This window comes from Eleutherodactylus coqui, chromosome 13 (assembly GCF_035609145.1).
Source record: "Eleutherodactylus coqui strain aEleCoq1 chromosome 13, aEleCoq1.hap1, whole genome shotgun sequence".
Taxonomy (NCBI): Eukaryota; Metazoa; Chordata; class Amphibia; order Anura; family Eleutherodactylidae; genus Eleutherodactylus; species Eleutherodactylus coqui.
The window spans coordinates 29,395,025-29,422,059 of record NC_089849.1 but is presented as its reverse complement, the minus strand read 5'-3'; the positions used below and the strand labels follow the sequence as shown (position 1 = coordinate 29,422,059).

Sequence of the window (27,035 nt, the reverse complement as noted above, 5' to 3'; positions counted from 1 at the left end):
ATTATCATGCGTTTTCACTCACCCTCGCATCGCAAGGATATCGTATCGCCAGTGGGTGTGAGCCCTAATTCCCATTTGTTCGGTTGTGTACAACTTTATGATTAGTGTATTTGCGCACCGTTCTGTTTTATGATTTTCTGCCACTGATATGATCTATAGGCCGGGGTAGCAGCTTATATACGGTTACTGCAGGAAAAACGACATCCTTGGCGTGACGTCCCCTTTACTTATTGTCAAGTCTTTACTCACCCAATGTGATTGGTCCTCAGGGAGATCTCCAGTTCTCTTAGAACCTGGGTGGATTCTAGGACCTTTTTCTTTGTCTGGATATTAAGAAATTTTTTGTTATTTTTAGTTAGACATTCTTAAAGAGATTGTCCAGGATTAGAAAAACATGGTTGCTTTCTTCCAGAAACAGCACCACAACTATCAGTAGGCTGAGTCTGGTATTGCAACTTAGCTCTACTGAACTGCAATACCACACTCAACCTGTAGACAGGGGTGGCGCTGTTTTTTGAAGAAAACAGCCACGTTTTTCTAATACTGGACAGACCCTTAAATTAGTGACGTAAGTGAATGTGTGGTGAAGTGTTAAATCATGATTTTGCAATTCAAGAACAATACTCAATAACTGTACATATAGCATAGAAAACAACAACCATACGGATGGAGTACTTTGATTTTTGGAAAAATTGAGACAGGTAGTCAAACAGGAAGTCACAGGAAATGGGGCAGAATGGTCGAGTGACCCAAATCCAAGTTGTAGGGGTGCATCCTATTTTCACTTTTGCAATGGACCCTGTTACAGTAGCTAGGACTGCATTTGAAAGGGGCTGTCAGGTACTCTTACTATTGATGACCTCTCCTCAGGATGGGTAAGGACATGTAATACTGGCATACAATGACTGAATGGCTTCGCTAGAGTGAGAGGAGTAGTCAGATTGTACACTCCATAGCTTATAGGGGCATGTGATGATGAAGGTGACCATGCTGGACTCAGCCTACTTGTAGGTGGCACAAACTAAGGTACAACTCCTTCTCCACCTGTTAGGAATCAAGAAAAGAGGGAATTGGGTCGAGACTTGGGTCGCCTAAACGGGTGTCCTAAAACGGGCCGGTGAGGCAGTGTGAACCACCAGAAGCAGGAAAGATATCTTTCTATGGGGTCCTCTCTCTTCTTACAGTATGTGTGTCTATGGAATGGGGCAAAGTGCCGTGTAGCGCTCACATTGACATGCCTTATGCAGACCAGTCAGCGGTTGGCAAGCAAGAGGCAGGTAATGGGCATAACCAGGGAAATGAATGCAATAGAAAATACCAATGTGACATCCCCCTGGTACGTTATAGGAGGATTCTTATATGGTATTCAGTCCAGTCTTGGTATGATGGGACATTCCATATTGAATCAGTAGTAGTAGAGCAGAAACCATGTTAAACTCTCCCCTGACCTATAATTGTGAGCATGTCTACTTGTATAGGCCTGTATCTTACCTTCCGACTGCTTCCTCCATTGTCCACATAACTCTTCAGCTTGTGTATATAGGCGGCTGGCGGGTTCTTCACCTGGAATCTGCCCTGGTGGAGAGAACATTAGGACCATTATTAATGTCCTTCACGTCTGTTACACTGCATGCTGGGAAAGCAAGATAAGCGGGCTAGTAGGCTTGCAAATAATTATAAGGTGACCCATGTGGCCACCCAGGAGCAGGTAAGGAGTGCAAAAACTAAATCCCCCACAATGCCCTGCTGTCAGTTACTGCCGAGTGCCCATTCACAACTGTATAAACTGCGTTGCCATTACAGAATTTGAAAGGGACTGAGCATGCCTGACCAGTAAAACAGCAGAGCGTACCGGACGTAACCATAGGATGCCAGTGAAGAAATAAGAGGGGGAGCGATGTATGTTTTTTTCTGTAGGGGCACAGAGTAGGTGATTGGCAGACACCCCTAAGGCATCATTTGTATTAGTATCCTAGGAAATAAAGGATTGGACATGTTAAAATCCAACCCAGTCCCATACGCCTGTAAGGAGACCACCAGGACGATATCATAGACCGGTCATGTCTCTGGTCTGCTTTAGTAAAGCTTGACTAACAGCCATCTTTCACGATTCCCCCTTTACATGGCCAGTAAAGGGAAGCAGCTTTCTGGACATGTCTGTTCTAGTAAATACTTCTATTCTTCCTAAATATCTGTTCTGGAGCAGCTTGTCTTAGAACGATATGTTGTTCTGTGCCTCCATTATTCCTCCTGGAAATGTATAAATAAACTAACAACTGGGTTAGTAAGGCCTCCTGCAGACGGCCGGATCAGATCCCGCTGCGGGAATTTTTAAGTATACACCCTACTGACAAGTGCAATGGCAACACCCATTTGGCAGTTTATTCCTGCATTTCTAGGAATAGTAACAGAGGAAAGGCACAATGCAAAATTGGTATTTCAAGGAGAAGGCAAGTATTTACGAAAATAGACATGAGAGGTAATTAAACCTTAAGCCTCATTCAGACAGCCATATGCAAGTTATGCCCAACAGTCTAGGGTGCAACTCACATCAGTCAACTTATGGACCTCTGGTGCATGTGCTTTCCGGGCAGGGGCGTAGCTAAAGGCTCATGGGCCCGGGTGCAAAAGTTTATCTTGGGGCCCTCCAACTTCTCTTAACCCCGACGTGTTACTTGATGCTCCTGGGCCCCAATGCAAAACCTGTAACAGGGCCCCCAACTATAATGCTTTATTCATAGTACTGGGCTCCCTATATGGAGAAGAGAAGCCTTATGGGCCCCCTAAGGCTCCTGGGCCCGGGTGCAACCGCATCTCCTATAGTTACAGCAGTGTCTCCGGGGGCATCGCACATCTTGTGATGGTCTGTGATATATGGACCAGAATAGGACATGCAGCGATTTTTTTCGAACTTGCCCATGTGAATAGCTTCATAGACTATAATGGGCCCATGCGCGGTCCATGAAATACAGGGCCATAAAATACGGGGGTCTGAATAAGGCCTTAGTTATTTTTAACCCTTTCATGCCCTCTGGAAATGACATCAGAAAACCCCTTTAACATTGGTTTAGTATCAAGCCCTTACCTGGTCACACACCAGCTCCCACTTCTTGTCTTGGTCGTACTGCCGAAGAAGGCTCATCTTATCCGGCGGAAGGTTCATGGCATTCTGCGCAGAGAATACAACATTTTAGACACAGACTTCCAAAGCAAAGAGAATGTTTTTTTTTGTTTGACTAATGATAAATCTCATGTCTCCTCCATCTATCCATCTACCAAATGGGACTGACCTGTTCTCAGGTCATGTGACCAATGAATGTGACATCACAGACCTGAGAAGAGGCCACGGCGCTCACGTGAAGGGCGGCGACCTCTTCAGACAGCTGATTGTGAGGGTCCCTAGCGTCAAACCCCCCACTAAACAACTACTGATCTATCCTGAGGATAGGTCATCAATACTTTATTCCCAGAAAACCTCTTTAAAGCAACTCTTCGGCTTAGCGACAAAATTCTGTCCTGGGACCGGAGGGGGTATATTACCTGCAGTTGTTCTCTGCCATCCCTCCAATCCACCGATTCCAGGTCTCAGTTTCGTCCTTCCATGACAATTGCCACAATTTTCTAACTACCTAATGCAAATTGTGAACTGCTCTCTGATTGGCCAGCACTGATCACATGAGCAGCCCTGGCCAATCAGAGGGTAGGTATAGTGCATTGGTAACTATTCACAGAGACGGAAAAGACTATAATAATTTAGAAAAGCCCTTTCACAGTTACAGACTTAAAACTTGAGGATTCTTTATTAAAGATGCTCTAAAAAACATATATGGGCTGACTTACATACAAAACGTAAAGGACAAAGGATAAACAGATACCCTTCCTTGACAGTAGCCTCCACCTTTTTATAGGTATATGCAGCAGACTTGATCATAACTAAGTGCTATTGAGAACAGTACTAGGGCTTATGAATCCATTCACCATGCAGTAACGATGTTTAAATGCAGGGGTGAATTCATATAGATTTTCTATAGAGATGAGCGAGCACCAAAATGCTCGGGTGCTCGTTACTCGGGACGAACTTTTCGCGATGCTCGAGGGTTCGTTTCGAGTAACGAACCCCATTGAAGTCAATGGGCGACCCGAGCATTTTTGTATTTCGCCGATGCTCGCTAAAGTTTTCATGTGTGAAAATCTGGGCAATTCAAGAAAGTGATGGGAACGACACAGCAACGGATAGGGCAGGCGAGGGGCTACGTGTTGGGCTGCATCTCAAGTTCACAGGTCCCACTATTAAGCCACAATAGCGGCAAGAGTGGGCCCCCCCCCTCCCAAAAACTTTTACTTCTGAAAAGCCCTCATTAGCATGGCATACCTTTGCTAAGCACCACACTACCTCCAACAAAGCACAATCACTGCCTGCATGACACTCCACTGACACTTCTCCTGGGTTACATGCTGACCAACCGCCCCCCCTCCCCCCCACAGCGCACACCAAAGTGTCCCTGCGCAGCCTTCAGCTGCCCTCATGCCACACCACCCTCATGTCTATTTAGAAGTGCGTCTGCCATGAGGAGGAACCGCAGGCACACACTGCAGAGGGTTGGCACGGCTAGGCAGCGACCCTCTTTAAAAGGGGCGGGGCGATAGCCCACAATGCTGTACAGAAGCAATGAGAAATAGAATCCTGTGCCACCGCCATCAGGAGCTGCACACGTGGGCATAGCAATGGGGAACCTATGTGCCACACACTATTCATTCTGTCAAGGTGTCTCTGCATGCCCCAGTCAGACCGGGCTTTTTAATTCATAGACACAGGCAGGTACAACTCCCTATTGTGAAGTCCCTGTCGACCGACAGCATGGGTGGCTCCCTGGAACCCACCGGCGATACACAAAAATATCCCATTGCATTGCCCAACACAGCTGAGGTAGTAATGTCGTGCTTAATGCAGGTGGGCTTCGGCCCACACTGCATGCCCCAGTCAGACTGGGGTTCTTTAGATGTGGAAACAGATGCATTTATAATTCCCTGTGGACCCACAGCATGGGTGGGTGCCAGGAAGCCACCGGCGGTACATAGAAATATCCCATTGCATTGCCCAACACAGCGGATGTAACGTCAGCTGTAATGCAGGTGGGCTAAAAATTCATTTGATTACACTGTAGGCGAGGGCCCACAAAAATTGCTGTATCAACAGTACTAATGTACATCAGAAAAATTGGCCATGGCCAACCAAGAGGGCAGGTGAAACCCATTAATCGCTTTGGTTAATGTGGCTTAAGTGGTAACTAGGCCTGGAGGCAGCCCAGTTTAACGAAAAATTGGTTGAAGTTAAAGTTTCAACGCTTTTAAGAGCATTGAAACGTATAAAAATTTTTTAGAAAAATTATATGAGTGAGCCTTGTGGCCCTAAGAAAAATTGCCCGTTCGGCGTGATTACGTGAGGTTTCAGGAGGAGGAGGAGGAGGAATATTATACACAGATTGATGAAGCAGAAATGTCCCCGTTTTGGATGGTGAGAGAGAACGATGCTTCCATCCGCAGGTGCAGCCTACGTATTGCTTAGGTATCGCTGCTGTCCGCTGTTGGAGAAGAGAAGTCTGGGGAAATCCAGGCTTTGTTCATCTTGATGAGTGTAAGCCTGTCAGCACTGTCGGTTGACAGGTGGGTACGCTTATCCGTGATGATTCCCCCAGCCACACTAAACACACTCTCTGACAAAACGCTAGCCGCAGGACAAGCAAGCACCTCCAGGGCATACAGCGCGAGTTCAGGCCACGTGTCCAGCTTCGACACCCAGTAGTTGTAGGTGGCAGAGGCGTCACGGAGGACGGTCGTGCGATCGGCTACGTACTCCCTCACCATCCTTTTACAGTGCTCCCGCCGACTCAGCCTTGACTGGGGAGCGGTGACACAGTCTTGCTGGGGAGACATAAAGCTGGCAAAGGCCTTGGAGAATGTTCCCCTGCCTGCGCTGTACATGCTGCCTGATCTCTGCGCCTCCCCTGCTACCTGGCCCTCGGAACTGCGCCTTCTGCCACTAGCGCTGTCGGATGGGAAGTTTACCATCAGCTTGTCCGCCAGCGCCCTGTGGTATAGCATCATTCTCGAACCCCTTTCCTCTTCGGGAATGAGAGTGCAAAGGCTCTCCTTATACCGTGGGTCGAGCAGTGTGTACACCCAGTAACCCGTAGTGGCCAGAATGCGTGTAACGCGAGGGTCACGAGAAAGGCATCCTAACATGAAGTCAGCCATGTGTGCCAGGGTACCTGTACGCAACACATGGCTGTCTTCACTAGGAAGATCACTTTCAGGATCCTCCTCCTCCTCATCCTCCTCCTCCTCCTCCTCAGGCCATACACGCTGAAAGGATGACAGGCAAGCATAATGGGTACCGTCAGCAGTTGGCCAAGATGTCTCTTCCCCCTCCTCCTCATCTTCTTCCTCCTCCTCCTCCTCACCGCGCTGAGATATAGACAGGAGGGTGCTCTGACTATCCAGCAACATACTGTCTTCCCCCGGCTCTGTTTCCGAGCGCAAAGCATCTGCCTTTATGCTTTGCAGGGAACTTCTCAAGATGCATAGCAGAGGAATGGTGACGCTAATGATTGCAGCATCGCCGCTCACCACCTGGGTAGACTCCTCAAATTTTCCAAAGACCTGGCAGATGTCTGCCAACCAGGCCCACTCTTCTGTAAATAATTGAGGAGGCTGACTCCCACTGCGCCGCGCAAGTTGGAGTTGGTATTCCACTATAGCTCTACGCTGCTCATAGAGTCTGGCCAACATGTGGAGCGTAGAGTTCCACTGTGTGGGCACGTCGCACAGCAGTCGGTGCACTGGCAGATTAAACCTATGTTGCAGTGTCCGCAGGGTGGCAGCGTGCGTGTGGGATTTGCGGAAATGTGCGCAGAGCTGGCGCACCTTTCCGAGCAGGTATGACAAGTGGGGGTAGCTTTTCAGAAAGCGCTGAACCACCAAATTAAAGACATGGGCCAGGCATGGCACGTGCGTGAGGCTGCCGAGCTGCAGAGCCGCCACCAGCTTACGGCCGTTGTCACACACGACCATGCCCGGTTTGAGGCTCAGCGGCGCAAGCCAGTGGTCGGTCTGCTCTGTCAGACCCTGCAGCAGTTCGTGGGCCGTGTGCCTCTTCTCTCCTAAGCTGAGTAGTTTCAGCACGGCCTGCTGACGCTTGCCCACCGCTGTGCTGCCACGCCGCGTGACACCGACTGCTGGCGACGTGCTGCTGACACATCTTGATTGCGAGACAGAGGTTGCGTTGGAGGAGGAGGAGGAGGAGGAGGAAGGTGCTTTAGTGGAGGAAGCATACACTGCTGCAGATACCACCACCGAGCTGTGGCCCGCAATTCTGGGGGTGGGTAGGACGTGAGCGGTCCCAGGCTCTGACTCTGTCCCAGCCTCCACTAAATTCACCCAATGTGCCGTCAGGGAGATATAGTGGCCCTGCCCGCCTGTGCTTGTCCACGTGTCCGTTGTTAAGTGGACCTTGGCAGTAACCGCGTTGGTGAGGGCGCGTACAATGTTGCGGGAGACGTGGTCGTGCAGGCCTGGGACGGCACATCGGGAAAAGTAGTGGTGACTGGGAACCGAGTAGTGCGGGGAAGCCGCCGCCATCATGCTTTTGAAAGCCTCCGTTTCCACAAGCCTATACGGCAGCATCTCTAGGCTGATCAATTTTGCAATGTGCACGTTTAACGCTTGAGCGTGCGGGTGCGTGGCGTCGTACTTGCGCTTGCGCTCAAACTGTGGCACTAGCGACGTCTGGACGCTACGCTGAGAGACATTGCTGGATGGGGCCGAGGACAGCGGAGGTGATGGTGTGGGTGCAGGCCAGGAGACGGTAGTGCCTGTGTCCTCAGAGGGGGGTTGGATCTCAGTGGCAGGTTGGGGCACAGGGGGAGAGGCAGTGGTGCAAACCGGAGGCGGTGAACGGGCATCGTCCCACCTTGTGGGGTGCTTGGCCATCATATGCCTGCGCATGCTGTTGGTGGTGCCTCCCCAGCTGATCTTGGCACGACAAAGGTTGCCCACCACAGTTCGTCGGTCGTCAGGCGTCTCTGTGAAAAACTGCCACACCGTAGAGCACCTTGACCTGTGCAGGGTGGCATGGCGCGAGGGGGCGCTTTGGGAAACAGTTGGTGGATTATTCGGTCTGGCCCTGCCTCTACCCCTGGACACCGCACTGGCTCGGCCTGTGCCCACACCCTCACTTGGCCCTCCGCGTCCTCGGCCGCGTCCACGTCCTCTAGGCCTACCCCTACCCCTCAGTATGCTGTATTAGCAGTGATTTGATTTCACAGGCAGGAAAAAAATTGGCGCAAGGCTGCACTGAACCGTAGCTGGTTGCGTCTGATTTTTTTACGTTCTCCACGCAGCACACACGTACCCAGAGCCCTTAGGACTGACAGAGGCAGGGCAAATATACTTTCTTCCCTTTTGTTTAAAAGGATAGGCCCACTGCGTCTATTCAATGACTAATAACTGTGTTGTGGCCCTGCCTACACAATTCTGTGCCTGTAGTATCAATGGAGGGTGCAATGCTCTGCACCGCTGATTTTGAGAAAAAAAAAAAAAAGCAACACAGCTAACAGCAGCCTGCACAGTACTCCAAACAGTTAAATGTGGCCCTAGAAAGGACCGTTGAGGATCTTGAAGGCTACACTCACTCCTAACACTCTCCCTGCCTAAACACCACTTCTGTCCCTAATACCGGGTGCAATGCTCTGCACTGCCGATTTTGAGAAAAAAAAAAAAAAAATTCCACTGCTAACAACAGCCTGCACACACGTAGATGTGGCCCTAAGAAGGACCGTTGGGGTTCTTGAAGCCTACACTCACTACAAACACTCTCCCTACAGCAACTCCAATAGAACAGCACTTTCCCTCACTAACTCACACGGCATCTGAGCCGAGCCGCGGGAGGGGCCGACTTTTATACTCGGGTGACATCTGATCGCCCCAGCCACTCACAGCAGGGGGGTGGTATAGGGCTTGAACGTCACAGGGGGAAGTTGTAATGCCTTCCCTGTCTTTCAATTGGCCAGAAAAGCGCGCTAACGTCTCAGAGAGGAAACTGAAAGTAACCGGAACACCGCGTGGTACTCGTTACGAGTAACGAGCATCCCGAACACCGTAATATTCGCACGAATATCAAGCTCGGACGAGTACGTTCGCTCATCTCTAATTTCCTAGTAAAATTGACCCTGGTGGTAATATGGCGGTAGTGCTGACCAATTACCCTTTCAGAGTGCAACGGGTGGCTCGTTGCAGATCTATCAGGGTTATTGCTAATTAACAAGAAATAATGTCCCAGATTGTTTGAGACATGTAAACAAAGGGGATTTCTCCCACAGGTACAGATGGCTTTTAGATGTCAAAAAGCTCACAATCGAGAAATCTTATATACGAAAAGCTCGACGCGTTTCCCCACAGTTAGAACTGTGGTTCATCAGGAGCGTAGATAAAGCAGTGAGTCTGTAATACAGCACTTTTGATAATAGATCCAACATGTATAGAGGATTCAGATACTGTCATATGGTGGCCCAGATTTGATAATAGATTTGATAATAGATTCAAATCTTATATACACAAGGTGCTTTTGTTCAATAGTGTAGTTCCAATAGTCCGTGACTATTGAGTAAGATGTATGAAGGTGATAAGCCTTCGTAATCAACTACTGCATTAGACTATCGTTCAGCAGGGTTTTCTTTGATAATATGCAAGGACTGCTTTCTGAAATCAGAGTGTTACAGAGGATATAGATAGCGGCGGAATCAAATAGTTTGATGGTCATAAAACCAAAATAACCGCCGTTATCCTCTGATTAATTTTGCAGTCCTAATCCCCAGCTGAATAGAAGTAAAGCTGCTTCAGGAATAGTCCAGGTGCTAGCAAAATTTGCCGCCCTCGTCCCTATCTGAACACACGCTGAACTGTTTTAGTCTAAATGCTAGCTTCTGTCCGCATTTGCTAGATGTCTGCGCACTGATACTGCACGTAGAGTAGAGGAACAGGAACGCATCTAATCTAACAGCTATCTGTAATAGCTATTAGGACATAGCACCAAGGAGACACCAAAACAAGAAGAAAATAATAAATGAACAGAAAGGTCTAAAGCCTGTGGCTCTGATGGTGAACCACAGGTATGTGGATTGGTAGTCTAACACAGAGTTTCCCAACTCCAGTCCTCAGGGACCACCAACAGGTCATGTTTTCAGGATATCCTATAGTAGGAACACCTGGGGCAGAGTATGAGGCACCGACAATAATGACATCACCTGTGCTATACTGAGGAAATCCTGAAAACATGACCTGTTGGGGGTCCCTGAGGACTGCAGTTCAGAAACGGTGGTCTAACACTACCAATGAACTGTTTAAAGGTACTAAAATTAAAATAAATTAAAACTATACATATATATCTATTTTTTATATATAGTAAAGAAAAAAAGAAATTGTCTGTCGCCATCTTTTTATCCCCCATTTTTGCGTGGTGACCTGTAGTTTTTAGTAATTCCATTTACATGCAACTTTTGAATTTTTTTCTTTATTCTTTTTTTTCTTGGATACAGGGTGACCGAGAAAACTCAAATTCTGGCATGGTCTATATTTTTCCTCGACTGTATTCTCCGTGAGGCATATTTTTTAATAACTTGGACTTTTATGGATGCAGCGATAGCGCCTCTTTATAAATTTAACTATATAATTATAGTTTCTTTAAAAAAATTAAAAAAAAACACCTTTTGTTTTTGTTTTTTTATTTAATAAACTTTTTGTTTACATTTCTTATGGACCCCATACCAAGCTTTACTTGCAATCGTTTGATCGCTCATACAGTATAATGCAATACCATAGTATTGCATTATACTGCATTCTGACAGTCACGTCTTGATAGGTGATTATTCATGGCAGCCCTGGGAGCCTTGAATTGGCAGCATTTAAAAAGTTAATAGCTGCAGCTGTTGCCGGTAGATGTCAGCTGTCAAAGATGTCCGACACCCGCTGTGTATGTAAGGAACTCTGCTTCCAAGCCCACTTGTATACAAACACCCAGGTAGGCCTTACATGTTCGGCCATTATAAGCAAATATTTACAAATCAGTAATCAAAAAAACTTTGTTATTGTGTCAAAATTGATGATTTGCTTTGCTCTGTTTCATGAACAAAATTAACTTTTATATCATCAAAACACTTCTCATGAGGGGGAGCATGATTTGGATTTTCTATGTTGGTTATGTGTGGAGCTTCAGGGTGGGGCCTGGCGGAAGGGGCGCCAGTCATCGGACTGTCAAGTCCTATGACAAATGAAGGTTTTCAGTGGGCCAGTCGGAGTTTTCGCTAGTCCTCTGGAGCAGGTGTCAGTTTGTTTCTCCTCCCTGTGGGTTTCCTGCTTCATAGCCTGGTAGCGTCATCTTCCTGTGGCTGACTTATGTGGAGGGGGAAGGGCTGAGATGTAGATAGTCAGGGCGAAAATCAGACAAAAGACAAAGCACCAAGTCCTAAGACATACAGTAGTACGGTCAATGACTGAGCAGGCAGATGTACAGATCAGATGAATGCAGATTGCGATTTCCCCCCCTTCAAAAAAGTGCAGATTTAGAAAAGCAAAGAGCAATAGAGGGAATCAATAATCCGTAACGCGCAATAATGGGGACTGATTTCTATACTTTATGTCCCTCTCACAATACAATATAAGGCAGTGTAACGTCCCGTAGCAACCAAGGTACAAAGCTCACGCTGAGGAGCCGGCAGGGTAGAGATGGCACTTGTCATGGTGGCTTTCCCAGACTCCTCCCCGGAGGGACGCTTATAACCTCGGCCAAGGCACCGCTAGGCCTCTTTCAGGCAACACCGGTTGGCGGTAACCTGAATACAAGTAGTGGACTGTGGGAGTTGTCACGCATGACGTCACCGTTCCTTTCACACCGATGACTCTTCGGCGATTAAAATAAAGAGAGTCCACACACGATGAAACTTGGAAAACTCAATCACTGGGAACGGGCAGAGACCATATCCTTGGCAGAATTACAGCTTATTCGCTCGTGCAGGTGAAGACAATTTTAGCAGACTGTCAGGGAGGAACAACTCAGGATGATACCAGGCCTACCGTCTAAGTTATCTGTAAAGCTCCACTCCTGGACACACACACTCTGGGACCCAGAATAACTCCGGAGGGGAACACCACTCTCCTCAGACACTCACTTGATATTCTTTAGATAGACGCTGCACGGTGGACTCCATTCGTCTCTTTCACACCCCAGAGGTGGCTCCTGGCATTGCGGACATCAGGATGGTACTGGTGTATCTTGTCTCCACCGGAAGAATGGGTGGAGACAAAATTACACAACCAACGCCCACAACTTGATTGGCTGGGCAGGAGAATGGGTGCCCATCTTCCCGCCTGGGACATCCCATCTCCGCTGCTGCCGACCCTGTCACTCTCCCCCTGCCGGTGTGCCATGTGCGCTCTCCCTGCTGGCGACCCTGTAAAGGACTTTTATTGCTGCTCTCCATTATTCCCTTGCCAGCTACAGCTCTCCCATGTGCTCTGCCATCTCCCTGCCCAGCCATTCCATCTCTGCCGCTGAAACATCATCTTCCCTCCTGGAAGTTGTTGCCTACTGGCTCTGGTGCAGTGCATCTCCCGTGGAGACTCTCCCCACACTGTAATGTGTCTGCCGCTTACATACTTCCATCCCATCACCTGTCACTGGCCCTAGCATGAGGAGACTGACAGTACAGGAGCCAGGAAGGGGACAAGGGAGAGCAGCGGAGGGGTGAATGACACGTGGCAGGAGGGGAGATGATAGGCACCTGTTCTCCTGCCCAGTCAATCAAATTGTGGGCGTTGGTTGTGGGTGTGCATCATCTCCACCCACTCTTCCACCCAAGATACAACAGTACCCATCAGGATACCTCTTCTCCGCTTTTATCACTTCATCACATGAGGGTTAAAGGTACCCCCATGTGGCTGGGACTCTCACTCAAGGAACCCAGAAGAAAATGGACCCAGACTCACTCCTTGCAATCACATTTATATGAGCACATGACAGGACAGGACAAACTTGTTACATTTTCCAGACATATCCTAGCCCATTTCAGACATTAGCCTCTAACATGCTGCAGCTGTGCAATATACATAACTAGAGACAAGACAATTTGCACAGTTTATCCACATATAAGACAAGACATATATGACAGTTATGGAGGGGCCAGATATATATGTTTCGAGCCACTACAGCGGCTTGTTGTGTTCAGATTGGCTGCTGTATAACAGCACAAGCCCGCAACAAAATCAATGGAAACAGGGAGAGCTGCCGTCCATTACCGCAAAGACTGAGCGACTCGGCTATCTCTGGCTGTTCCACTGAAGTGAATGGATCGGAGGTGCTCATGCGTGTCCTCCGCTGAACCACACCTCGGGATGCACCGCACTTGCATTACAGGTAGGAACTGCGGTGAGACAACCAGTTTTAGGGTGCGTTCACCTGTAGCTGAACGGCCACATATTTCCTGCAGCGGGAATTCAGCATCAAAAACTTTCTTAAAGTCTGCCATTTCTGACTAGGAATCAGCTGCGTATTTGCAGCTAATTTCAGCATCTCCAACGCTGCCTTCAAGTGGAAATATTTTGCGCTGCCAGCACCGAGAGCACAGTGCCGGTGGTCAGCTGATGCAGAAGTGGCATCACCTGGCTAGCGGCTGACAGTGTGAAGTATCCCGAGCTAAGGGAGGCACAGTGAATGCTAAAATAACCTGCAATTATGCAACAGACATGTGAGCCAAGCGTAGGGCTGGAGCTTTCCTGATGATCTGCCCTCAGGATAGGTCATCAATCTCTCATGACCCCCACAATCAGTTGTCTGAAGAGGCACAAGCCCCATGTCCTCTTCTCTGGCATGTGACGTCACGGTAATCAAGCACGTGGCCTGCGAGTAGCTCAGTCCAATTCAAGAGATTGGGATTGAGCTGCTATACAACGTACTTGTACAGTGCAGTGCCTGCTATGGACTGAAGTGGCAGTAGCGCTCACCCCTGTACTGCTGTCACTTTAATTAGCGAATTAGTGGGAGACCCGAATAGCAGACCCCCACCGATCTGTATCCATGACCCATCCTGAAGACAGATCATCAATATCTTTATTTAAGGACCCCTTTAGATTACATTTTACACGTAGTAGAATTAAATTTTTAACACAGTTTTAACGTTCCTTCATTCGGTGAATCAACCTTTAAAAGGGGTTGCCCCACTTCTAGCCATCATTGAGCTGGAAGCAGGCAGCCCTGTACATTACGCGGTGGCCCAGTGGGTGGATACAGTGGGCTGAGCGAGACCCGGAAAAAACCCTTTTAGGTTTCCTGCAGCAAAGCAACTAGACGTGGGACAACCCCTTTAACTCTGTAGTTCACAAGCGCTATTAAGATGGCAATGCCTTATTATTGCACCCCCTACAAAAAACCCCAAACTATAGCTTTCTGTAATGCAGTGGCGTGCAACCAGGTGCCTCCCAGCAATGACCCCCAACGTCTTCTGACAAATGAAAGCCAACTACAACAGCCCTATTCGGGCTGGAATGTAACCAGGATCTATAAAAGCGGCCAAGAAGAGGGCCAGTTAAGAAGTGAAGCGAAGAGCTACTGGCAGGCAGATAGTGCTTCTACCGGGTTATCCGCCTCCCTGTATTAAATATCATCCACATCAACCAGCTGTTCGTTGATGTGGAGTTAATTTAATCTGGAGTCTCTGTTCCCGAGAGTGACACTTAATGACTCACTGAGACAGGAAGGAAATGTTGACCAATACACATGTAGTCAGAGGATGGTTCCTCAGCCATGTCCTGTGCCCCCCCTCATACATGGTTACATTGTTACTAATGCTTCTAGATTTTATATGTTTCCAACCTGTGGTGAAACTACAACCCCCAGAATGCATTGCAGGCACGGCTACCAGACATGCAGAGCATTGCATTAGATATTGTGCATCATGATCCCCATTTAAGTAGTTCCATGCTCTATTCCTATGGGAAAAGTGCGGATAGACGTAAAATACTAGGGTCGTTCCAAAACTAATGCCTCCTATCTTGTTATGTTGGCACACAATATTAGAAGTGGATATTGGCATGATGGCAATAGAGTTTGAACCTTCCCGCCAATATCGGGTAAATTTTGCAGCCGGGCAACAGATGGCAGCAGAGGGGCAGTCTGACACGAAAGTGCATATAAGGGAAAAGGTGTGCAGTTGAATTTCTATGTATGGAAAAAAATTGCACCCATTGACATTCATGCTGAAAATTTACGGAGACCAAACAGTGAATGTTAGCACAGTGAGGCGGTGGGTGGTGACAAGCCACGTTATGGACAGCCATGCACATCTGTCACAAAATGAACTGAAGAGCACCTCGATCATCTCATCCGTGCGGATCATCATTCTCACTGCACTGAAGCCGATATTCAGCTCTTTACACATTTCCCAGGTTGTAGTCCGCCAACTTGTGCAGATGAGCTGATCGGGATCATTGTTTAGCCATGATCACTGAAAATGTCCTCCATGTGCGCTCCTTTTTTGTGCACACATTGACTTGAATAGGTGACAGTCGTCCAAAAAGTTGAGACCAGATAAAGACATGCTGCGATTTTGTTTTTACCGTCATGTAAAAAAGCCCTGCATGGCCGTATAGCCTATTGCAGTAGTGAAGAACCTATGGGCACGTGTGCTTGAGAGGGCATGGAGATCCCTCTCTGTTGGCACATGTGCCGAGGGCTGCATACTACAATAGTGATTACCAGTAGTCACTCAGCAGCGCCATTAGTGGCGCTGCTACAGGTGTACATACTGTCGGCAGTGCGTGCACCCAGGATCTTTCTCCCCTGACCACTCTTCCTTGGTTCTGCAGGAGGAGAGAAAAGAGGAAGAGTTCAGGCACACACACTTCCGCCCCCAGTGGTGCTTCAATGACAAGGGAAAGGAAAGTCTATGATTCTCAGGATGGGGGTCGCTATTACTACTGGGGTCACTGTTACTACTGGGGCCACTGTCGGGGGTCACTATTACTACTGGGGCCACTGTCGGGGGTCACTATTACTACTGGGGCCACTGTCGGGGGTCACTATTACTACTGGGGCCACTGTCGGGGGTCACTATTACTACTGGGGCCACTGTCCAGGACACTATTACTACTGGGGCCACTGTCGGGGGTCACTATTACTACTGGGGCCACTGTCGGGGGTCACTATTACTACTGGGGCCACTGTCGGGGGTCACTATTACTACTGGGGCCACTGTCGGGGGTCACTATTACTACTGGGGCCACTGTCCAGGACACTATTACTACTGGGGCCACTGTCGGGGGTCACTATTACTACTGGGGCCACTGTCGGGGGTCACTATTACTACTGGGGCCACTGTCCGGGACACTATTACTACTGGGGCCACTGTCCGGGACACTGTTACTACTGGGGCCACTGTCCGGGACACTGTTACTACTGGGGCCACTGTCCGGGACACTGTTACTACTGGGGCCACTGTCGGGGACACTGTTACTACTGGGGCGACTATAGGGGACACTATTACTACTGGGGTCACTGTGAGGGGACACTTACTACTTGGGCCAATATGGGGGACACTATTACTGCTGGGGTCACTGTTGGGTACACCATTACTACTGGGGCCACTGTTGGGTACACCATTACTACTAAAACCACGGTGGGGGTCACTATTACTACTGGGACCGATATAGGGGACACTATTACTACTGGGGCCACTCTGCATGTGGCAGTGTACCTCAGGCCGTCTTAGGGTATGTTTACACAATTATGCAGCATTTCCGCATACAAAAAACAGTAAACTCTGCATCATTGGTACCCGCAGCTCATTTTATACTATGTGGCACTCCCCCTCACCTCCTCCGCAGGCTTCCCGCAGTCAACCCTTCCTGGCTTCCGGTTCGCAGCGGCCTGGTCAGGTGATGCTGGTCTATCCCTGTCTATTTTGAAACGGCCTTGTCCTTCTTATAACGACGGGGGTAAAAATCATACGTCATGATAAGCCCCGCCCCCTGATGTGCTGGCACTTTGCGATAAATAAGTTGGTTTTGGGTTGCAGTTTGGGCACTCGGGCTCTAAAAGGTTCGCCATCATTGACCTATAGACTGTAATGCGTCAGTGTGCTGTCTGTGTGCAGTTTGTTGCAAATACGGACAGCACACAGAGGTGAAAATCGCTCATGTGAATAAACCCCAAGGGCTCACACGCATATTGATATTCACAGACCCGATAATCATCAGGCCTGTGAATAAGGGCTCGCTCAGACGAACATTTTTAATATAGGTGTATTTTTTTATTTTTTTTTTTACACACATAACACGGAGCAGATGAACATGTAACCCAAGTATTCACTGTGTATTTTTTGCAGCACACATGGCTTGATTATAATCAAGCCAATTGTTATCCGTCACCAAGCATCCAATTGTTTTCTTATTTTATGCCAGTTCCTGGTTCAGAAACAACTGACTACAAACTAAGGCTCAGAGTAATTGCATCAGATCCCTACAGTTAACATATACATCGGGAAAGCACTTGGCGTATACATTTAAACATATTCACAGGGTTCCATTCAACCAGCGAAGGCCAAAAATGTGTCCATTCATTCCCCCCCCCCCCCCCCCCGTAGGGCTGGTATGTGTCAGCATACCTTTTTTCACCTGTATCCAGAGGGCCATCCTTGACAATAGGACCCTAGAGGCGAAGTATGCCGACGTATGCCTATACAATAGCATACATCAGAGCCTTCTGTTGGAGGTGAGCTCCATGTACGCAACGTTCCACCTTTAAGTTGAAGGCATACACCTAGACCTAAATGGTGCTACTAATTACCATGCACTGCAGAGTGTCTTCAGGTTTTATGCTTCCTGTTTTGCACAAAAGTGACGCAAACGGTTAAACAGAACCATAAAACACACAGCAGATTCCAATAAACATAGTACGCGGTTTACCACCCAGGCCTCTACATGCCGCTGCCAGCATAATACAGAACAGCAGATGAATGACAGCATGAATTATATATGAAGCATTTCTGTGCGACCTCACACTAACCTCCATCTCTAGTGTCACTTCAGAGGCCAAACATCTATAGGAAACCTTCCAGCTCAAACCTAAAGGCAAAAGCACCTTAGAAGAGTCTTTGGTCACGCTATAATGGTATTGGTGGGGAAGAGAAACAACTTTAAAGTCTATGGAAACCTTTGTGCATGAAAAAATCAATACACGCTTCTTTCTAAATCCCTGAAGAAAAAAATATGCACTTTTCAGGTTTTGGTTTCTCTAAATTGAGTTTTCCTTCTCAAACATTTATAAAGCCTCGTACTTGGTTTGCAGGCTATCCTACATTCAAGTTTCTCTTATGAATACACACAAACTCAGCTCCCCCTCCATCTCTCCTCTTTCAGAGGCCGTGTAGCATAACCACACCCACTCAATTCTACACAGCTATCTTTCCATGCTTTTAGTAAATTCTGGTTGTTCCCCCTCAGTTCTAATAAGAGCAGAAAACTCATGTGGAGTGAATTACAGCCCTCTGTAATAGTAGCTTTTTCTTCTCTCAGTACTCCTGCATCCCCCACTGTCATACAGCTCTCTGTAATAGCTCAGTGGAAAGGCAGGGAATGCAGGTTCACAGCAGGGGGGCAGGATGGGGGGGAAAAGCTGTCAGTTTACTCTGACGGACAATATTTGCTAAGATTTCAGTTCTCCAGTCTACGGCGCCTTGGAAAACGATGCAAGCATAGAAATTTTGAATGAAAACCAATTGCAAAAAGTCCTTATTTCCAAAAACACCTTGACTTAAAAAGGTGTATATAGGCTTTAAGCTCGAAATGCAAAATCTGTTATATGGCCTTCATCTACTAAGTGCCATTTATATTACTGGTGTATACTTATGTGGTAAAGGGGGCCCATAGCTGCCAGAATCAGAATGCGATTGCAGCCTCCGCACCCCTTCTAACTATGGTGCCAGGTAGAGGTCTGTGGGCTCAGATACCTTCTATACCCTACATAGACGCCCAACGGTATCCTAAGGCACACTTGAACCCCTTTGGAGCTTGAAGATGAAATCTGGTACCCTCAGGGTTCCTCCATGGTCATCTTAGAAGGAGTAATGTTCTACATATAGAGCATATTATGACTGCATTATGATTATGTACGATAATTAGGTCATGTTCTGAGGAGTAGCAACAATTGTTGCAAACCTTGGCTTCCTAGCAAAACTACAACTCCCGACATGCTTGTAGAGTATTTTAGGTCTTGTCGTTTTGCAACCGTTTTAAAGCCACAGGTTGGAGACTAGCGATATATTCTATGGTAGAAACATATTACAGTCACGTCTGGTAACTGAATCATGATGGGATGTAACATGGAAAGTACTTCCAAAATCACATGTCCTCATGTACAGCGGCCAGTGACCTCCAGTAACGAGGCATATAGGGACATTTAGCACCATCATGGCGTATGTAATATTCAGCTGGTTATAAAGTGATCAACAACAGATGCGGAGCGGGTGACGTCACGCACAGCTGACATGCTGCTCCGTGGGTGGTATAAACAACCGTCACACCCAATGTCTGTGTGGCAACATATATTCTTCCATCTGTTCTGATGCAAGAACCGTCTGCTAATAAAATGCTGAGATTACAGCAATGCAAATCACAAGACAACTAGAAATCTCCGTGCCCTTCACAATATAAGATCGTTTCTACTGCAGGGAATAGAGAGGCAGTAATTTAACGCATCTCCGCATTGCGGGAACGCAACGATTTCTTCACAAAGGCAGCGTTTTATTATTAAAGTCAATGGGATTAATGCATGTAGAGAAAAAAAATGCTGCGGATTTTCTGCTGTAACTGTAATGCTAACCGGCGGTTTTGCTGCGTTTCCGCTCCGGAAATCCCACAGTGTTACCCCAACGTGTGAACGCATCCTTAAGGGGTTTTCCAGGACTAAACTATTGATAGCCTGTCTTAAGGATAGGTAATCAATAGTTGATAGACGGGGGTCCGCCGCTCAGTATCCCCCTCTGATCAGCAGATTGAAGAGGCCGCGGTGCTCTGATGAGTGCTGTGGCTTCTTCTCAGGTCTGTAATGTCATGTTCATAGGTCACATGACCTGAGAGCCGCTTCGTCGCATTCTGGAGCTGCTATACAATGTACAGTGATGTGCCCGATTTGGACCCAAGTGACAGTGGCGCTCACCAGTCAGCTGATCAGCGGGGACCGCAAGAGGAGGACCCATGTCAATCAACCATTGATGACCTTTCGTGAGGTTAGCCGATCAATAGTGTAATGCTGAAAAACCCCTTTAAAGCAGTCCTCTGGTTCCGGACAAATCAAGATGGCCGCGGCACTTTAGAGTAACTGATGCACAGTATGCATTGGTAGTGCATCAGTAGTTAAAGAGACTGCTTTTACTGGCCAGCGTTGCTTATGTGAGCATCACTGGCCAGCATGTAGTGCCTTGGACTACTAAAGCACTACCAATGCACAGTGTGCATCAGTTGGTCAAAGAAGTGGTGCGGCCATCTTGGTTTGTCTTGGATCGGAGGTTCGCTGTAACGAATAAAGACACGTTTCCATACATGAACTGTAAGTCATCTATAGCTACCTTTAAGATGGCCATTACGGTCCCATCAACAAATTCCCAGATCACTAAAGATGCCTAAAACCTTTTTCTTGTTTGCAAGACCTTCGGACAACCAAATGTCCTTGGAAGGCTGTAAACCCCATCGGTCACTCATTCCAACTTATGCCTCGCAGCCCCTTAGTATCCTGTCCTTACCCTGAAAAACTTGCCCTATTTTAAAAAAATCTTCTCCAGGACCTTTACTATTGATGCCCTATCTTCAGGATAGATTGTGAATGGTTGAACAGCGGGGGTCTTCCGCTCAGGATCCCCGCCAATCAGCTAATTCTCAGGTCCATTATTAGTACTGCAAGCACAGGAATTCCCATTGAACTAAGTGCAATACCAACTTGACCCGCTGCAATGTTGACCGCTCTAGCTGTATCTAGTGCTGTCCTCACTGGCAGCAGGCCTGAGGATCAGTTGATCGGCGGGTAACCAAGCGGCAGACCTCAACGATCAACTATCAATGACCTATGCTGAGGATACGTCATTAATAGTAAAAGTCCTGGTTCTTTAATGTAACATCAAGGCAAATTCACATTGTATGTCCAAGTCCCTACAGCTATTGAATCGTTGTAAAGAGTAGAATACCAAAATCAGAACAACCTAGTGCCTACATAGTAGGGCCAAACTGCAGTCATTTCCTCGTGTTGTGCCCATGTAAGTCACATATAAGTATGCATAGAATAGTTATTATTATAGTAGTGTCCATTTACATGTGCGCCATGCTCCTATTCTACACACATTCCAAAAGGTCTATACTTCTCAATTCGATTATCCAGCTAGCAGCCTATTAACCGTTGCTTTTTCAGTGTACCAGTCTATACAATCAAAGATCACCACAGAAGTTAATTAGATAGACTGTATTACTAAACCCGGACACACATTGTCTAGCGGCATCGAATTGGTTACTGAGGAGATGTGAAAGAGCTGGCAGGCTGGTAGTAATGAAAGTTTTAGACAACTCTGTCTCGTTCTACTAAACCCTATTAGATCATGCTGAGCTGTGCCCTGGATGACCACCGCATTTTGCGGATCCCCATAAGAAATTTGACCCAAAAGGGTCATGCACGGTTTTCATTGGCATCAGCCAACTATCTAATGTGTATAAGGGTATCCCAACTCCCTCCCAATAGCAAATGTTGAGGGAAAGAAGAGTTGGGCATGCTAGATTTCATCATGCCCAATCCTTAGTGCCCACAAGAGATATGCTACTACTTATTTACCCTCCTCCCATTGAGAACACATGCACGCTTGATCGAGAAGAAAGCAGGCATTTGGCTAATTGAAGGAATGTTTATGAAGATCAAGAGTAATGGTTTTCAACTTGAAGTTCTCCAGCCTTTGCAAAACTACAACTACCAGCATGCCTTGACAGCTGCAGACTTGCTAGTAGTTGCAGTTTTACAGCAGCTGTAGAGCCAAAAGGTTGAAGACCATTGTTCTAGACCAGTATTTCCCAAACTCCAGACCTCATGACCCCCCAACGGGTCATGATTTGAGGATATCCTATAAAGAACACACCTGTTGCAATGTCTGAGGCACCAATGACAATTACAATCACATGTGCAATACTATGGAAATCCTGACCTGTTGGGGGGAAGAGTGGGGAGGAGTGCGTGAGGACTGGCATTTGGGAAACACTATTCTAGACCATGATCAGCTTATTAGATCCTCCACGTTCTAGACAAAATGCTGCAATGTACATCACGTAATACAGAGATTGTGAAAATGAGCAGCCAGATAGGGGAAGGGTGAAAGTTGAGAAACGAGATATGCGAAAACACACTGAATATACGGCACATGTGATTGTATCATTAGCACCGTATGACCAAAATGGGAGAATCTAATCTTGGTCCTTCATAACTCTAAGTGTAAGCCTATATAAACATTCAGGTCTACTCACCAGCACCACGTTGAATTTTTCCTCCAGTTCCTCCGAATTCGGTCTTGGAGATTTGGAAGTAGATCCTTCATTTTGCTTTGGTGATGGAGTCCCATTTGTCGGCTGTGTCTTTGAATCCCGGGACTGGAACAAATCCAGGGACCCGGCTGCGTTCCCCATAATCCAAGCTGCTCCGCGTTTCCACCCTCCTAGATCCAGGCTTGATACTTAAAGAGGGATGGGGAGGAGGGACAAGGGATACGTGAAGACAAGGAGAAGATGTACAAAGTGCAGAAGACTTACTACAAAGTATCAGTAAGATTTCATGGCGACACACCCAACTTCCGATGACATGGTCGTGGTGTTCTACACAGCACACGCTTGCCACAGCGATCAACGGGTACACGCAGAAGGAGGAAGGTGTGGCAATAGACTCGTATGTGCAAAATAAGTGATTTACTGAGCAACAGAAGCAGAAGTTACATCCTAACGCGTCTCTTCTTCTTTCAGCCCGATGGCAAACACTCTAAAGTTTCAAGATTCGCCTTTTGTCCAGTTGCTAGAATTTGTTTTCTGCTACCGGCCCCCTTATTGGACGTTTAACGGGAAGACGTAAGATGCAGCAGACCACAAGGCAGAAGGAAGCAAGGTTTCAAAATCAGATGGTTGATGTTGAGTGGGAGGAGATATTGGGTTTAGGAAGCAGAGTCCAATGGATGGTGTCTAAGATAAGGTAGTGGAAGCATAGTATACAGCGAGAGATGTTGATCTCAGGTAGCGACACAGAGAATTGTGTATATGATGATAGAAAGGCAAGGTGCATGTGCTGAAACCAAACACCACAACAGGTTATAAGATCCCTGTACCTTTAATATTCAGGATCTGTTAACTCTAAAACCCCCAACTGCTAGGAGAGTTTCACATCTCAAGATTCGAGCACTTTCTTTACCAATGCTTGGACATACTGAGTAAAGAATAGTCGTCTGCACCTGAGCAATTCGTAGTTTGTAGTCAAACGGAAGCTAGATGACACAGACAGGAAATAAAACACCCTTAACCCCTTAATGACCACCTACAGTGTTCTTATGGCGGCTGTTCAGGGTACTTCTAATGCAATACCTCTGTACTGAATGGCTTGGCAAGACGATGGTAGGACTATTGCGCACTGCTCTCCCCATGTCGCGGCTGTCAGGCTGTATTTACATGAGCAATTTTCAGAACTGCCCTTTATTTTCTATGCGAGCATAAAAAAAACCCAAAACATTGCACTGACGTCGTGCGAGTGGGATCCATTTAATGTGTGACTATGGGGACCACATAAAAAACGAAAACCCAACGACCTTAATGCACGTGAAAAATGGATGCAAAATGGACGACAATTGCATGTGAAAAATCCCGAAAACGCATTTTTTTTAAAAATGCATGAAAATTGTATTAAAACTGCACAAAAAACGGTCAGTAAATAAACTGACGAAAATCTCACCGGCCCTTGTGATTACTGCCTCACTGAGCGCTCACTCGCACGGGCGTAGGTGTCCTGCATATTACGCACGTAAAATATTCAATACTCAGCAAATACCTGTGTACGTGTGTATTTGCTGCATATATTAAATCCCATAGCCTGCAATACTCGCTAAAATAGGACAAGCTGTGTTCTATTTCACGTATTACGTGCATGAAGGATACACGGGCACCGTACGCCCGTGTGAGTGAGCCCTGAGGGTGCTTTCACACAAGTGGAATTATTCCGCTTGAACATTGCAGAATTTTACATAACAGAATTCTGCACTTCTAGATGCGGATTTGAATGCGACGGCCACTGGAATTCTGACATTTTCTTTCCATATCAAATCTGTACGTTAGCAGTGAGAACTTTGGTTCTGAATGGCCTGCAGGAACGTAATGCCACACATTTTCCGCTCATATGGAAACAAATAACATTGCTCTCCCATCATTTTAATTCCTGAGATGCTGCAGTTGCTCTGACCGTGGCATCTAAGGAGTTTGACAGAGGAAGGGGGCTCCCGCTATCAGCCCATTGGCTGCCGCAATGCAATCATGGGGAGCCAATGGTTTACTATGGCAGCTGGGAGTCTCACACAGACCCTCGGGTCTTCCATAAGCATTTTCCTATTATGTAAATCAAGGAAAGAAAAAACCCACACAACTAAAAACAATGGCCGAATTGCTGATTTTTCAACATCCCCCCGCACCCCAAAAATAATAATTATATAATGGTGTATATATATTCCACTATAGTAACAAACTTCAAGATGTTCCACAAAAAAATATATTTATCATATAGTTACCTTTGGCAGAAAAATAAAATTATGACTCAAAATACAGCAGCATAAAAAAACAAGGATTAATCTTACCGTTAATTCCTTTTTTCATGAGCCCATCATGACAGCACACATGGATGTTGCCCTCTGACCCCGCTGGGACTCGAAGAGGAGAGTTCAAAGGCCACCTCCCACCACCAATCTCCAGTGGCATCAAATTCTCATAACGGGTACGTGGCCCGAACCATTTAATACTGCTGGAAATACAACATATTGTTATGTCACATGTATAGGTTATACAGTCATCTAGAAGGGTGGGTAAGTATGTGCTGTCATGATGGACTAATGGAAAAGGGGTTTAACGGCAAGATTAATCCTTGTTTTACTATTCTGTCCATCCTAACAAGGGAGATGGAATAATACCTCCACAGTGCCACCTATTGGAAGGCAGCATTCCTTCAAGCCAAAAAGTTAGACTCTTTATACAAGCCTTGTAACAATGACTGGGAATTAACAACACACATGGAGGCAATAACAGATTATAACGGTCCCATTAAGGGGGAACCACGGCCTGAAGGCCCTTTTGGCCATAGGCCAGCTCCCTACCAGAATGGAGATCCAAGCGATAATGTTTAGAAAAGGTGCGGACGCTAGACCATGTTTCAGAGCATAGCGTAGCACAGACAATACAACAGTTAGGGCTCCTTCACAAGGAATCCCGTGATTTTCTCGCAATGCGAGAGTGAGTGAAGACGCATGATTATGAAACCAATGATTTTCAATGGTTTCGTTTTTATTTGTGATGCTTTTACTCCTGCGATGCTGTATGAAAAAATAAATTAATAAAAAAAAAAAAATTTGCAGCATCCTATCTTTTTGCAATATCGCCCATTGTGTTTGATGGGGCCGACTTGACAGCTACAGCAGAGGATTCCTTCAGCTCCGCAGGGATGTGAGGCTGTCGTATCCAGGGGTTTCCAGGTGTCCTCAATGGGGCCAGCACTGCTGCAATCCGTAGGAGAAAACCATAAGAGAAGATCGCGATCTCCTGCCGCGGCTGTGACAGGAGGAGGTGATGCAGGAGGTACAGGAGGAGGATATGTACACGGTAGGCAGAGTGGAAATTGTGGGGTGTCATAGGTAGACAACGGTCTAGGCGTGCAGTGGGAGGGGCAGGGGGCATGGAGTAGGAGTGATGGGGGGTGATTAGTTCAGGAGATTTGATATGCTTCTTTGAAAAGGTGCATTTTTAAGGCACATTTGAAGTTCTGTGCGTCTGGGATTGTCCGGATGTTTTGTGGTAGTGTGGCATCTCCCCAATCCGCCTGGCCGTTGTTATTGCTACCAAAAAAAAGCCACATTGATAGTCAGATCTTTAGGGATATAGATTGTATGGGCTCAAAGGGAAGTTCGCAGAGACTGTCTAAAACTAGGTTAAAGTCCCAGGGAGAACAGATTTCCTGAGGAAGGGTTTAAGTCTATCTCCTCCTTTAAGAAATCTGCGGAACCAACTGTGCTCTATTAGCTGAGTGTCAAAGACAGAACTATGGGCCGAGACCTGTACCTTCAAGGTTCTAGGGCCTAGTCCCTTATCTAGGCCAGCTTCTTGTAGAAAATCTAGGATTCTCGCGAAGTCCGGGTTGCTCAGATCGGGACAATCTGATCCGTACCAGTTACGGAATTTCCCACATACCCTAGAGTATATAGCGGAGGTAGAGCCCTTTCGGCTCTCTGAGAGAGTGTTTATTACCTTGGACGACAGTCCCTAGTCCCATAACCTCTGCCTTTCAGCAGTCAAACCATCAACTTCATCCTGTGGACTTCTTGACAGCAAACTGGGCCCTGGCACAGAAGGTCCTGTCTGAGAGGCAGTGGGACCGGGGTCTAAACTGTCAGTGATGGCATCAGTGGGAACCAGGCTGTTTGTCCATGCTGGGTGATGAAGATCACCCTGCTCTGCTTATTTTTGATCTTTTGTAGGGCTCAGGAGATCCGAGGGAGAGGTGGGAAGGTGGGAAAGCGTAGGCCAAGTTCATGTCCCAGTCTTTGGAGAGTGCCTCCAGTGCCGGAGGATTGTCCACTGGGTTTAGGGAGAAGAATCTGTGGCACTTTAAATTCCTCCTTGAGGCAAAGAGGTCTATCTGGGGCTGACCCCACTGAGATGTTGACTGGTTGAAA

At 47.0% G+C, this 27,035-nt stretch overlaps 1 protein-coding gene across 1 annotated transcript in view; it reads right to left on the bottom strand.

Moving 5' to 3' along the window:
- FMNL1 (formin like 1) overlaps window positions 1–23,137 on the bottom strand; it is a 62,892-nt gene extending 39,755 nt beyond the window's left edge. The window contains exons 1-4 of the mRNA XM_066588159.1: window positions 22,597–23,137; window positions 3,086–3,169; window positions 1,492–1,575; window positions 250–323 (exon numbers count right to left, since the gene is read on the bottom strand). Of these exons, the coding sequence (XP_066444256.1) occupies window positions 250–323; window positions 1,492–1,575; window positions 3,086–3,169; window positions 22,597–22,755 (401 nt within the window). The 5' untranslated portion in view covers window positions 22,756–23,137. The remainder of the gene's footprint in view (window positions 1–249; window positions 324–1,491; window positions 1,576–3,085; window positions 3,170–22,596) is intronic.
- Between the last annotated feature and the right edge of the window lie 3,898 nt (window positions 23,138–27,035).